Source organism: Leptodactylus fuscus, chromosome 3 (assembly GCF_031893055.1).
Source record: "Leptodactylus fuscus isolate aLepFus1 chromosome 3, aLepFus1.hap2, whole genome shotgun sequence".
Classification (NCBI taxonomy): Eukaryota; Metazoa; Chordata; class Amphibia; order Anura; family Leptodactylidae; genus Leptodactylus; species Leptodactylus fuscus.
In genome coordinates, this window is record NC_134267.1 from 13,663,461 (window position 1) to 13,679,841 (window position 16,381).

General features: G+C 42.2%; 1 protein-coding gene across 2 annotated transcripts in view; it reads left to right on the top strand.

Annotated features, from left to right (window-relative positions):
* SYT14 (synaptotagmin 14) overlaps positions 1-16,381 on the top strand; it is a 135,433-nt gene that overhangs the window by 13,015 nt on the left and 106,037 nt on the right. For both annotated transcript variants that reach the window (XM_075267126.1, XM_075267127.1), the window contains exon 2: positions 1,205-1,252. In XM_075267126.1, coding sequence (XP_075123227.1) covers positions 1,205-1,252 — 48 coding nt within the window. The remainder of the gene's footprint in view (positions 1-1,204; positions 1,253-16,381) is intronic.

A 16,381-nucleotide genomic window follows, 5' to 3' on the forward strand; every position in this document is an offset into this window, starting at 1 on the left:
TTCCGCAACATGGGTCCACACCCTTACGTTTCATGTCATCTCTTTGGTGGTTTTTGACTCTCGATCTCATGCTCCACCCCCTCGGTCCTTGCCCTAGACACGACACAGAATCTCAGTTATTGCCGGAGTGTCCCTTTAAATGTTGTAAATAACACATAAAGCAGAACTATGATGTATCATCTGCAAAGTAGAAGGGAAAGCCTAAATAATGGCTGGGTAAGTGTGCGGGTATGGATTTTCTTTGACATTCACAATGACTAATGACCCGTAAAGTTTATGAGGTCATCACACAGTATAGATTCAAGGCGGATCGATGAACACATACTTTTCTATTTCTTTCATTGTTATAATTACAGTCGCAGCGGAGTTCAGTCCGTCTCCACAGCAGTATACACCGGGAGGGGGTGAGTGCGTGGAGGAATAAACTATCGCTGTCATAATCCATATAAGACCGTACTGCGGTTCCGAGGCTTTACCTCCTCGCTGTTCTGTAAGAGCGCCTCTGCCGCCTGTACCGCATGGTAATGCTTTGGGACTAACATGATCAACACCGGATAAATGTACGTGACATTAAATAAGTCAAAAAGTTTCTACCAATTATTATAGGCAAATAACTTGTTCAAGACTTTATCGACACTTCCAACCATCCGTGACATCGGAATTAAAAAAGTTATTAAAAAATATTGATTAGATATGGCCTACCGTTTTGTGTCTACAGCTCTGATCCAGATCTATGTGTTGCCCTTGTTACAGACTACGTGTTATCCTTGTGTCGTCTGATCCTGTAGTATCACATCCATCCTCAACTTCTTGGTTGGGTAGCAAGATATAAGGGACAGATGGAAAGGAGTGTGATTTCAGGACCCGACTACACTGGGTGTGGTTGTAGTCTGTTATCAAGACAAGGAACTGTAGAAGACTTTGTACGAGATTGTTACAGAGTTGCCAAGAAATTGGTTACAATGGTGGACTTGCTGGTGGTTTCCCTATGGGTATAATTGAAGAAAGGAGACCTCACTTTGACCAAGTTTTGGGGAATTAGTAGAGTGCGTGGAAGGTGGCTGCGACCGCTTGGTTAATCGTCATTCTGTTTCTGATTTATTGCTATGGGGGAGACCTGTAAGGAGCATCTGAGTGTATTTCTATGTGATATCTGAAGAAGCAATGTCGTAAATCATTCCATTTTTGTGTCCATATTTTGCAGGTGGGGAGAGAACTTGTGGAGTCCATGAACTAATCTGCATTAGAAAAGGTAAGGGCTGACAGAAATGTCCTTCTTTTCCTTTATACTTGGCTTAAAGGGGTTGTCCGGAATATTTTTGTATTGTGACAGGAGGCCGTGGAAGGTGAAACTCCCCCCCCCCAACCCCCCCCTCCAAAACATACTCACCTGTCCCTGGCGCTTTAATATCCCAGGCTACTGTCCAGTCCCATGGCTCCCCATGCGGAAGTCCTCGTCGCACTTGACCACTGAGGCCAATCCATAACCTCAGAGGCCTAAGGAAAGGAAACAGGACGTCACTTTCAGGCGTCACAGGTGATTTTTGAGGTTGCTGATTGGCCTCTAGTGGTCACGTGTGGCGGATACTTCTACTGGGAAATCCCTGGGGCGCCACGGGACCGGACAGGGACACAAGAGCACCAGGGACAAGTCTTTATTGTTTAGTCTGTTCCTTTGACTGAACAGAAGAGCAAATATAGGCGGCATTCACACGGAGTATTGGGTTCCATTTTCCTTGCGGAACCCATTGAAATCAATGGGAGGCTTTTTATCTAATTGAGTTCAATGGGTTCCGCATGGAAAACCGAAGCCATTGAAGTCAATGGGAGGCTTTATTTCCGACACGGATTCTTACGTGAGTTATCGCGTCAGTATCAGCGCCAAATTCCTCGGTGTGAATGCACCATAACAATGAAGATATGAGCCCAGTCTGCGCATTTCTCTTCAAGTCTTTAATGGCTTCTCTTTGCAAATTGCAAATTTGGTCTTCATATTGTTTCCTATCATTAATTTTGATATATTGGCACAGTTTTTTTTATTGTTTATCTGCTTCCTAAATGAAAAATTAAGAAACTTTGTGAACATACTTTATTAAAAATGTCATGCCATTTTGCTATTATAGAATATGTGTAACTCCTCTACATAGCTAATTGTCCTGCTGAATCTGCTGAAAAAATCTGTATCTGCTCATATCATCCCTTTGGGTTTTTTAACGTTCTTCATTCAGTGTTTGAGATAGTAGACAGAATGGTGGGGATGTTGTATATAGTAGATCAGATAGTGAAGATGAAGGGAAGCATTTAGGTTTTCAGGGAGGTGAAGTCAATCAGGCTGTAGATGGAGAGTTTGTATATTAATGTACAGATAGAGGAGAAAACTCACGATGATGTCCTTATTGTGGTCGGGTTATCTTCTCATACATGTAGTGTCCTCCTGATAACCAGCCATGATGTCCTTATTGTGGTCGGGTTATCTTCTCATACATGTAGTGTCCTCCTGATAACCAGCTATGATGTCCTTATTGTGGTCGGGTTATCTTCTCATACATGTAGTGTCCTCCTGATAACCAGCCATGATGTCCTTATTGTGGTCAGGTTATCTTCTCATACATGTAGTGTCCTCCTGATAACCAGCCATGATGTCCTTATTGTGGTCAGGTTATCTTCTCATACATGTAGTGTCCTGGTTTTCTAACAATCCACAGATTATAAAAAGTTACTGCCTTCAAGATGTCACCACTAAACATGGTTTGAGAAAATCTTTAAAACTATGAACTTTTTTTAACTATTTATTTTTGCAAAAATTTTTGAATTTTTTTTATTGTCTGCCAATCTAAACATGGTTCTAATTTATGGGACACCCCCCTTTATTATAATATCTGATGACTGGGGTGTTATTTTGTCATTAGCAGAAGGTTTTTGGGAATAGGATATGATATTTCGCCGGCTGTGTTCTCCTTTGTAATGGGTCAGACGCCGAGCAAATTTGCTTCAAAGAAAAAAAAAAAATCCAGGTTACAGCTGTTCTTGGCAAAAACTTTCTCCTTTGTCCTTAATTATGTATCGTGTGACTGAAGATCTCCCATTGCTTGTAAAATTTGTGCTCTCGTCCTTCCCCTGCTGCTGTGCTTTTCTTTTGCGTTATGCTTAATGGACTGGACTGTTCTCGCTGCCTTTCGGGGAGGGGTTCGCAGCCTTTGATAAAAGCTGAGTAGTACATTCTGCTTTGTGTAATGAACCGTAGGATTATAAAAGGGCCATATGATGCGTAACACTCTGCAACTAAACATGAAAGATCTCTGTGTTCTTCCAACCTTGACCGACCAACCAAATCACATTCATTTGACGTGTCGAAAATTTTACAGGATTTTTGAAAAAAAAACAACTTTTTGGGATTAAATGACAAGCCAATGTCTGACTCCGTAGGTAGACATTCAAAGGGAATCTAACACCTGAAATTAAAGTTTCTATTGTATGATTTGGATTAAAATAAATACTGAAACCTTACAGTTTCCAGATTGGCCACTGGTGGACGCAATTACAGTGACGCCATTTGCCATACCGTGATGGTAGATGGTGGGTATTAAAATATGGCAACGGCCCAGTGCCGCGATCAGTGACCTGATGACTCTTGAAAAGCCTTGGTCTAAGAAGACTGAGGCACCACTTTCCAAATGGTGCACAGGTGCCGCCATTTTGGGTTGGATCCGGATCTAATAAGGGAGATCAGGGGCCAGCGTGCCTATGAAAGCTTTCAGGCTTCAGATTAGAATGCTTCTATTACCCTTCATTCACATCTGCGTTTTGTGATCATTCGGGGAGTCCGCATGGCAAGCGGAATACCAAACGCATTGGCAAGCGGTGTGCACATGGACCCCATAGATTATAATGGGGTCCATGTGCTTGCCGCGCGAACTCCGCATTGAACATGTGGACAAGAAAGTAGATTGTGCATTACCTTCCTGTCCGCATGTTCTGTTCAGAGATCTGGCAGCAAGCACACGGACCCCATTATAGTCTATGGGGTCCGTGTGCTTTCACTGGCACACCGCTTGCAATTGCGTTTGGTATTCCGTTTGGAGGGTCACTATGTGGATTTTCCGAACGGATTACCAAACGCAGATGTGAACCAACCCTTACAGCCTGTACTTGAGGCATAGGTATTTCTCAATACATTGCAATGTAGTAGCATTGCAATGTATTGACATTAGTGATCAGAACCTCTGGCGCTCAAGACCCCGAGGAGGTCTAAAAATACAAGTTTAGAAAAAAAATGTAAAAAATTAACTCAACACTAGTACACATATTAAAGTACATAAATAAAGTAAAACACATGCCCATCAGGGTCCAAAGACACCCTGTCTGTCCCACACGTTGTAGTGGAAAAAAAAAATCAAAAGAGCGGGACCACCATTTTTTTTACTGTTTTGCCTCTTTTGGATAAAAAACATTAAACCCCCCAAATTTTATAAAACATATATAAAAAGCACGTCTAGCCCTGCAAAAAAGATGCGGAGATATAAAATAGTTACAGGTGTCAGAATAAGGCGACTTCAAGAATTTTTTTTTTTGCAAAGTTTAGATTTTTTAAGAGGTTGATACGTAAAAAAAAAAAAACAACTAAAAGGTTGATACGTAAAAAACCCCACAAAATACAGGTGATATGTTTACCTGCACAGTGAATGTTGTAAGAAAGTGAAGTGAATTTTTTTTTTCCCTATCAGTCTGTCTTTGTAGAATGGGAGGAAATCCACACAAACACAGGAAGAACATACAAACTCCTTGCAGATGTTGTTCCTGGTGGGATTCGAACCCAGGACTCCAGCGCTGCAAGGCTGCAGTGCTAACCACTGAGCCACCTTGTTGACCCCCTCTGTTCAGTTTTTTGTATCAGCTATCCAGTACATTATATGGTACCATTACCAAGTACAATTCGTCTCACAAAAATTAAGCCCTCATACGACTCTGAACAGTATAATACAAATGTTATGGCTTTTGGAAGGTTGGGAGTAAAAAATGAACTTTTTCATTAATCTCAGCCAACGCTGCCCCCATGGAGGGCCGGGGTTGAGCAACCCAGAGGTGGAACCTGGATCTATTGGACATATATAGAATATCCTGCGGATCTGTCATAGCATGGCTTGTTCCAAGTTTTCTTCTTTTTGGACTGTTCCTCTTTAATCCCTAAATGTCCCTCTCAGATCTCCAGAATGTGTGTGCCATCGCTCCACCCTTAGAGCAACAGATGTTGCATTCAACACTATGGGACTGATGGAGATAGCCAAGAGCCATGCGACATAAATTTCCCTTGTTAACCATCCAAAAAGTTGGACGCCATCTGTTCCCAGCTCTGTACCTTGTATGGACGTACTTGACAACTCTCCCAAAACATCCCGGCTGCTCTCGCAAAAATAGGTCACTTACTTCTGTCCTGGAAGAGTGGGCAAGTCTCTCGCCAGGCTCATCATCTTATGTGACGTGGGCCATCATAAGATGGAGTGCAACAAAAAGGTAGACAGGGCTTTAGTAAAAGAGGGCACGGCCATAAAAAAAGTTTTGAAGCAGGTGCGCCAGGTCTCCTTTGACCCAACATCTAGTTGGCAAGAATGTGTATAGTGCTAGTCCTGTTAGCAGTCCCAAACAAATGTTTGGTGGGGGACCCCTCCGACGATCAGATATTGACGGCCAATCCGATTGGTAGGCCGTCAAAAAAAAAATATCCTAGAAAAATATCCTAAAAAACTTTCAATCTCAGCCACGCGTTTCTCATTCTCCCTCGTCTCTCCATTCTTGTGGTCTTAGATGGGTTTAATGGTCTCCAGCTAGGATCTAATGGACATCACTCAAGAACAAAGAGGATGAATGGGGGGTAATAGACATGAAGAGAACACCTCAGGGCACTTGTACGTCCACTCTTACTTTGACGCAGTCACTAATGGGTTAATAGTAATGGCTAAGCATCCTCTCCTTCCCCTTGCGATACTTGTAAAGCTGTTTCCAGAGGGGCGCTTATTATTGGCACGTCTGGATTTGGACCAGCGTGATCCACGGTTTAGTGCTTTTAGCGCTTTCATTGAAAGTCCAAATAATACCGCATGTGGCGCGGAATGGTTTTTTTTTTTGTCACTGACAAAGCTTGCACGTGCCTATTATACAGATCTGACCGCTGCCTTTAAAAGTGGAAGCAAGAATGCCAAGCTGTTAGCTTATGTAACCGCAGCTGGCAGACCCTTACTCGCAATTACATATTTGCCACACTGAGTCTAATACATGTAAATCTCCATGCATCGCGTATTGTAGTCATATAAATCGGTTTGGCACCTCTCTCTCCGGTCTATGGAGTTGTGACACCAATTGGAATTGGCTTTCTTCCCAAATGTATCACTTTTCTATCCCAATTTTCGTTCTTGGATTACCTAAAGAGCTACGTTAAGTTTTGGATGACATCCGTATTGGATTCTTTCCGTTCAGACATTCCACAAAACCTTTCTGTACCGATCAGGAGCAAAAAGTTTGTTCAACACTACGATCCAGGCAAAGGTCAGGAGAGGCGCCACAGAGTCAATATAGAATCCTTTGCATCAGCAATCGGATAACTTCATCAGTTCCGTAGACTTGAATAGAGCAGACGATATTGGGTACCCCCTTTTCATGGTTAGTAAGAATCTCAGCAGTCAGACCCCGACTAATCAGACGCTGGTGCCCAGTCCTACACATGGAGTGATAAATGTTGGTCGTGGAAGCATCCCGTCTGACAAAAGGATTTATCACCTAACCACTGGACAACTACACAGTCCAGTCCTATTAATGTGACCACAGCCTAATTTTGACGTCAACGTTAAATAACCAGCCATGTCATCAGCCATCTGGGTGCACTCATCATTATGGAAGGCACGATGGATCTACACAAGTATGCATCTATCCTTGCGGACCATGTTCACCCCTAGATGCGAATTGTTTTTCCTCCGGATGATGGCATCTACCAGCAGGACAATGCCACGTGTCATAAAGCTCGCAGTGTACATGCGTGGTTCGAGGAGCACCAGGATGAGTTTACCGTACTCCCTTGGCCAGCAAATTCCCCGGACTTGAACCCAATCGAGAATCTGTGGGACCACCTCGATGGGGTTGTTGGCGGCATGGATGCTCATCTGCGTAAGCTAGCGCAGCTGGCCACGGCACTGGAGTCGGCATTGCTCAACATCCCATTGACCATCATCACAACATCCCCTCTCTTCCTGCACGTCTCGCAACGGTCCGCTCTGCCAAAGGGGGTTATTCTGGACTTTAACAAGTGGTCATAATAATGTGATTGGACTGTGTCTATAAGTTCTGGGATTCTCTTGATCTCCCATTTCAGAGGACATCGTTCATGCATGTGCACCAATGCTTCATCCAATACTTTTCATGGGCCAAGCCCTTTAACTCAACTCTGAAAGAAGTTGGTCCACCTCATTTGTAGGACCTGTAACCCCATGTTGGTGATTCTATGGAGCGGCATGAATGCCTATGGAAGAATTCTTACATGGATTCCCATTGTCTAAGTAGAAGGCTCCACAAACAAGTCCATATGCATGGATAGGCAGTGAAACCTAGAGCAGATCCTGAGAGGAGGACTTTGATCTATGACATCTGTGTGACCTATCGGGTATATGGAAAGAAGTTGTCATTACTCCTACCATGTAGGTTTGTGGTTCATCCACCCTGTTTTCCAGCTAACCTTCTATGTAGAATTTCTCCGGCTCCTATACTACATAGAAACTCCTGTTGACTCACAGAAACAGATTTTTAGCATCAGGAACAGCGAGCATTAGTAAACAAGTCATGCTAAAATTAATCGCGATCACAAGTACGGTACAGCAAGCCATCTGTTCCGGAGAAGTCAGCTTAATAAAGCCACTCCGCGAAGATCTGGGCAAAGTCACTGTGCCAACAAAGTTTTGAGATCAGACACTAGGAAGGAAAATGTGTTGGGAAAGACAACTTTATTCTTATTTATACAAATCTAGATCATCCGTATGTCACTTTGTACAAATTGGAGCCTTTTAGGTTAGGGTTAATTGAGGACCTCTGTGCCCCATGGCCGCGATAGCTGTGTTGTGGCTGCTGGAACGGCTGTTGTTTGGCATTGACCTCTGTGAAGTTCTGGGCAAAGTCACTGTGCCAAGAATGAGTTGAGATCAGACACAAGGAAAGAAAATGTGTTGGTAAAGACAACTTCATTCTTATTATGCAAATCTATAGAAGTCTTATGTCACTTCGTACAAATTGAAACTTTTTAGGTTAGGGTTACTTGAGGACCTCTGTGCCATGTGGCCATGATCGCTTTGTTTCTTGAGGACCACTGTGCCACATGGCCATGATGGCTTTGTTTTTACATTGTTACTTGAGGTCCTCTGTGCCACATGGCCATAATGGCTTCATTTTGGCTTTGTTGCTTGAGGACCACTGTGCCACAGGGCCATGATGGCTTCGTTTTGGCTTTTTTTCTTGAGGACCTCTGTGCCACATGGCCATGATGGCTGTGTTTTGGCTTTGTTACTTGAGGACCTCTGTGCCACATGGCCATAATGGCTGTGTTTTGGCTTTGTTACTTGAGGACCTCAGTGCCACATGGCCATGGTGGCTTCGTTTTGGCTTTGTTATTTGAAGACCTCTGTGCCATATGGCCATGATGGCTTTGTTTTGGCTTTGTTACTTGAGGACCTCAGTGCCTCATGGCCATGGTGGCTTTGTTTTGGCTTTATTTGAAGACCTCTGTGCCACATGGCCATGATGGTTTTGTTTTGCCTTTGTTTCTTGAGGACCTCTGTGCCACATGTCCATGATGGTTTTGTTTTGCCTTTGTTTCTTGAGGACCTCTGTGCCACATGGCCATGATGGCTTTGTTTTGGCTGTAGGAACGGTCCTTGTTTTGTATTGACCTCTGTGAATACCTTGTCAAAGTCACTGTGCCAAGAAAGTTTTGAGATCAGACGCAAGGAAGGAAAATGTTTTTGTAAAGACAACTTTATTCTTTATAAACTGTGTTACGTGAATCTAGAGCAACCAAATGTCAGTCTGTACAAATTCAAGTATTTTAGGTTAGGGGAACTTGAGGACCTCAGTGCCTTATGGCCGTGATGGTTGCGTTGTCTCCATATGAACGGCTATGGTTTGGTATCGTCCTGGGCAGAAATAACATGAATTTGATGCAACATATTTGACATATTACAACTTCTCTTTGAAATGTCAACGGGCTCCCTGATCTTGGGCAGATCTCTGTAAGGATGTATAGATATGTCCTTGCAGAGATATTTGCCAATTGTCTGGACAGGTAGAGTCAATGGGCAGTCAGCAAGGGGTTAAGATTAGATCAGTAAGGGTCCAGCGATCAGATGATTGAATGTGCTCTGGTTCTCTGAAGCAGGCCGAGCTCAATACATTGATCTGTGCTTGTGTCGGGATAATAGATTTTGTAATAATAGATTTGTTAAGACCCCAGTGTTAGACCCCATGCACTCGACCGAGTGTGCATCCGATGTACGGCCAGCAGAATGCAGTCAGATGACACCCGGAGTGACATCCAAGTGCATCCCGTGATCCATTCACCTCTTCGAGGGCTTCCGATCCGTTCCGAGGACATGAGGCAGGATATGACCTGCTCTATCCTGCTCTGTGTCACCGGAATGGATCGGTATAATAGGTAGATGCCTGAGTTCCAGCACATTTATTCTTTTTTTAATGCAAGGTCAGAGGTTTTTTTCCAGTATATGGCGGTCATTTTTCTATTCATTATTGCGGTGATAATTGGCAGACGATGACTGGCTCAGACCACAATGAATTGAGCGCTCCTTTAGGTAATTACATTAGAAAAGTGAAGGATACTTACAGTTTCAGATGACTGTAGCTCCCGCTGTCAAGTTACATTTATGGATCAAGTGTTGTGAATACCAGGTGTACTTGGTGTCTTGGTCTTACCATGCCCAGGGCTTGTACGGTATCCGTGGCCTCAGATCACTATATTATTAGAAATGCTATTAGTGATGGTGAAGATATTTCTATACATTGTAAAGCACATGAGAAAGAACCAATGATTATGGTATTTAGTACAGAACTTATATCTCAGAAGCCTGACGGCATTGCCAAACTGACCCGCCAAAATACCAGAGCATCCTCCAGTGGGCTCATACTCTAACACAACAAAGGTCCAAATTTCCAGGGTGCTTTGGTCCATTTCTCAGGGGTTGTTGTATGGTGGGCCATCATAATCCTAATATCTGGTGGGTCCAAGGAACCTCAGTCTAATACAAATTGTAGGCATGGACTATACAGTGTCTTGGATTCCACCCGTCAAATGGGTCACACCTTAAAGGGATACTACCATTGGATACCCTTTTTTCTGACTAATACGTAGGAAAAGCCTTAAGAAAGGCTATTCTTCTCCTACCTTTAGATGTCTTCTCTGTGCCGCCGTTCGGTAGAAATTTGGGTTTTCTTCAGTATGCAAATGAGTTCTCTCGCAGCACTGGGGGCGGTCCCTAGCACTCAAACAGCACTGGGGGTGGTCCCTAGCACTCGAACAGCACTGGGGGCGGTCCCTAGCAATCAAACAGCACTGGGGGTGGTCCCTTGCACTCAAACAGCACTGGGGGTGTTCCCAATGCTGCGAGATAACTCTCCAGCGATGCCTCCATCTTCTTCTGGAACGGCCTCTCCTTGTGTCTTCTTCCGTCCCGGGTTTCAATCTTCTAGGCTTCGGGCAGAGCCAACTGTGCATGCCAGCGGCCACAAGAAAATGGCCGCTTACACAGTAAGCTGTGTCGGGTCGGTCCTATAATCACTCGTATAATAAACAGGATATTTGACAGGTATCAATTCTTACTCAACACACCCTGTCCTTGTGGTTGGTGGAGGGTCCTAGTAGTAAGACCCACCACAATTGGGCACTTATTACCTATTCCTTGGACTGGTCCTAAGCTGTTGTTGTAGGACAACCTTTGTAAGTCATGTTTAAGTAGCCCTTGTTCATATGCTCCATTAGGAAATATGGTCTTCAGAGGGAAGAGTCTGTGTTTAACTCATACCTTACAGGGGACCAAACATATCGATGCATGGCCATTGGACGGCCATTAATTTGATTTGCCGCCATGTAATGGGGCTTCTTCCTGCAATATCAGCCAGTCACTGGGGATAGAGCAGTTGTAGTCGTGACAAACAATGGAAAGAGGTTGTCTGAAAATTGGTGGACAATTCCTAGACCTATCCCAAAGCCTACTCTTGGGAAGACCCTTTAATTTGCCAATGTGTAAGCCAGACCCATAGCCATTAGGTTGCTTTATGTATATGTGGTTCCAGCCTTGAGGATCCGTTCCCTTTGCAGCTTAGACACTGTTGCAACGGCTACTAGTAATGGTAATTCTAAGGGTTGGAGTGACATGGTGGGTGGCGCATGGTACAATAACCCATACAATACAGTAGAGATAGACAACAAGGTGGAATTAGACAGTATTGTGTTTTATTAAATAGCCAGCACTTGGCCTATACAATCCCCAGGGACAGCGGAGACACGATTTATTCTTCTCCAGCCATTGTCCAAGGTCTAACCCCAGTCCCTGCCAATGAAGTAAACATGGTGCGACCTGTAGAGAGCGGCTGCTGCCGATCATGTTACCACATTTGCCTTTGTGTCTCATACAGGTTTTGGCACGCTCTATGTATACAACACTAAACAGTATTTTAATGGCCTGGGCTTTTCCAGACTCGTAGGACTGTCTTTTGTTTAGCATGAGGTTTGATCATTGTATGGATTTATGTACAAGCCATTGAGACGTCCTATATAATGGAAGTGCATGGCTTGATAAATAAAGACAGTGCAAAGAATGATGGGATAGATGGCCAAGATGGGGCCATGAGGTGTGGGGAGGTGGGATGGGGTATGCAACCCACCTATATATCAATCTTATCATCTCTTTCCACTCTATAATATGACAGGTAAGAGGTAATATATAACATGACAGGTTTTCTTTAACGCCAATTAAGAAGTCTTAAAGATGTTCAATCACTCGATCTTCCCTGGAAGGACATCGACCTAAATACCCATCATCTTCTCTGCACCTGATAGAGATAAGATAGCTCAGGCTCTTGTGTCCTTACCATTAATAGAGGGGACCCCAAAGAGACTCTACAGATGTATCTGATAATCTATTGGGGGGTATGTAATGGGAGGGCCAGAGATAGGGGTACTTCAGATATTTCCGCCAATCCCCATTGAAGTGAATAGGAGCAAGGGTGTGTCTGCATACTCTAGGGCCTGTCTATCACATGTGGGTAAAACACTCCCTGTTCTCAGAATCAGCGACGTCTCAGTGGTCAAACACCCTCTGCTCTACAGCTTTTCCTTGATCGTATCGATAGAGGATTAATTATTTTTTGTGATATAAAACCTTTAAGTGTAGTTGATGAAATCTACAATATACTACAATATACTACATATACTACAATATACTACATATAGTACAATACACTACATATGCTACAATATACTACATATACTACAATATACTACATATAGTACAATATACTACATATAGTACAATACACTACATATGCTACAATATACTACATATACTACAATATACTACATATAGTACAATACACTACAATATACTTCATATAGTACAATACACTTCAATATACTACATATACTACAATATCAAATCAAATCAAAAAAGCTTTATTGGCACGTCCGAATAGATATTTGGCATTGCCAAAGCTAGTAAAGTGGGGGGGGGGGGGAGGGTGGTTTGGGGTATAACAGTCCGTGGAGTCTCATCTTCCTCTTCGTTGGTGACCGTTATATGGGGAGGTGGGGTGGGGCGGGGCGGTTGGTTTGGGGTATAACAGTCCGTGGAGTCTCATCTTCCTCTTCGTTGGTGACTGCTATATGGGGAGGTGGGGGTGGGTGGGGTGGGGTGGGGCGGGTGTATTGGGATAAATATAACAGTCCGTGGAGTCTCATCTTCCTCTTGTTTGGTGACAGCTGGACACGTATTGGGCAGCGATCTCCACAGTGGCCTCTTCTTCTCCCAGTAGGATGTAGAGTTTCCTCTTCTCGTCTGCAGATATGAAGTCTGAGATGTGGGCAGAGAGTCTTTGGTAGTAGACGGCCCTCACAGCTGAGTATTTGGTGCAGTGTAGCAGGAAGTGGGTCTCGTCTTCTAGGGCCCCCTGGTCACAGTGCTGGCACAGTCTGTTCTCCCGTGGCTTGTACATCTGCCTGTATCGCCCCGTCTCTATCTCTAGGTTGTGGGCGCTCAGTCTGTATCGGCTCAGGGTCTGTCTGTGCTTGGGGTGGCGTATTCTCTCCAGGTAGGTGGCCATGGTGTAGTCCCTCTGTAGGGATTGGTACACGGTGAGTTTCTTGGAGTTATTTATTTCGTTTCTCCATTCTTCAATGTACCGCTCTCTGTTTGCCTCTGTGGTCGCCTTTATTTCGGCCTTGGTTATCATCTGTTGGTGTTTTTGGTTTGGTGGTTGGCTGTTGTTTGGTTGGTGAGTGTCTGGTTTGCTCAGGTGGCTTAGTCATGCTTGGTGGTGGTAGGAGTCAGGCTTGCTCCCCTGGATGTGTGCCTGGAAAGCTAGCGCCCTCTTCTGTATGGTGAGCCATAGGGGGAGTCTGCCTAGCTCTGCCCTGCAGGCCATGTTGGTGGTGTTGCGATGGACATGGAGCAGGTATTTGCAGAACTCCAGGTGGAAGTTCTCTGTTGGGCTGGAATCCCACTTTGACTGGTCTGGATAGGTGGCTGGGCCCCAAACCTCGCTGCCATAGAGAAGGATCGGGGAGATAACAGCGTCAAACATCTTCAGCCAGACCCTCACCAGTGGTTTGAGGTGGTACAGTTGTCTTCTGATGGCGTAGAAGGTTCTGCAGGCTTTTGCTGAACAATATACTACATATAGTACAATACACTACAATATACTACTTATACTACAATATACTACATATACTACATTATACTCCATATAGTACAATACACTATAATATACTACATATAGTACAGTATACTACATATACTACATTATACTACATATAGTACAATACCCTACAATATACTACATATAGTACAATACACTACAATATACTACATATACTACACTATACTACATATACTACATTATACTACATATAGTACAATTCACTACATACTGTATACTATAATATACTACATATTGTACAATACACTACACTATACTACATATACTACAATATACTACATATACTACAATATACTACATATACTACATTATACTACATATAGTACAATACACTACAATATACTACTTATACTACAATATACTACATATAGTACAATACACTACAATATACTACATATACTACAATATACTACATATACTACATTATACTACATATAGTACAATGCACTACAATATACTACATATACTACATTATACTCCATATAGTACAATACACTACAATATACTACATATAGTCCAGTATACTACATATACTACATTATACTACATATAGTACAATACCCTACAATATACTACATATAGTACAATACACTACAATATACTACAATATACTACATATACTACATTATACTACATATAGTACAATTCACTACATACTGTATACTATAATATACTACATATTGTACAATACACTACACTATACTACATATACTACAATACACTACAATATACTACATATACTACAATATACTACATATACTACATTATACTACATATAGTACAATGCACTACAATATACTACATATACTACATTATACTCCATATAGTACAATACACTACAATATACTACATATAGTCCAGTATACTACATATACTACATTATACTACATATAGTACAATACCCTACAATATACTACATATAGTACAATACACTACAATATACTACATATACTACAATATACTACATATACTACATTATACTACATATAGTACAATTCACTACATACTGTATACTATAATATACTACATATTGTACAATACACTACACTATACTACATATACTACAATACACTACAATATACTACATATACTACAATATACTACATATACTACATTATACTACATATAGTACAATACCCTACAATATACTACATATACTACAATATACTACATATAGTACAATACACTACAATATACTACATTATACTCCATATAGTACAATTCACTACATACTGTATACTATAATATACTACATATTGTACAATATAATACATATACTACAATTTAGTAATACAATATACTATATATACTACATTATACTAATATATACTACATATAGTACAATATACTATAATATGCTACAATATATTCCAATATACAATATACTACAGTATACTACAATATACTATAATGTAGTACATATATCACAATCTACTACAATACACTAAATATATATTATAATACACTACATATACTACAATATATTACAATTCTAGCAGGAGGACGTGGCTTCGCACTTGTATATTTCATTTTTTGTTTGCGTAGTGGCCCTATAAGAATTGCCCAGTTTTGCACTCGTGTATTTTGTATGTCGTTTGTTTGTGTATTTCTGGCCAAGACTTCATCTGTGTGTTGTTGGCGTCGATGATCTGCCTATATTCAGCAAATTGCTGTCGTTGATGGTTTGCTTGTTTCGGCGTTTCGGCAGCTCTTAAGCTGTCCTGCTGCTGAATGTGTTCCTCGCACCGTGCCCGTGATTGTTCCGGCATGAGCGTGTTGGTGGCGTTAATGATCCACCTGCTCCAGCGTTTCGGCAGCTGTCAAGCTGGCCTGCCACTGAACTCATTTCTTGCGCAGTGCCCGTGATTGTTCCGGCATCTCAGCAGCTCGCTGGGACGCCATATAATGAGTGTGTTGTTGGCAACGATGATCTCCGTCAGCTCCGCTTGAGGAGAACTCTGTGACTTCTGGCTCCCTCATAGCTCTTGTTGTTTTAGATTTTTGCAATAAATTTGATTTTCTTTTTCCCGGCATGTTTAAAAGTAGCAAACTGCAAATTTAGATTAAAGGTGTTTTCCCATCCAATGTGTCAGCATGTTGCCTGGAGCGGATCAGATAATATGCAAATGTATGTACACAATCCACTAAGGACTAGCTGAGTGTTTACACAGAGAGATAACAGACCTGGCTGAGATAATCTGCTGCAGGAGCAGTGTAATATAGTATGTGAACATAAATTCATAACAGTCATGAAGCCATGTCATGTACCGGGATACAAAGTAGCCGATGTGTTAATCGAGGTTACAAACTATCTATGTGCCAAATTTCATTCAAATCTGTTCAGCCATTTTTGCGTGATTGACTAACAAATATCCAAACATCTAAACTTTCACATTTATAATAT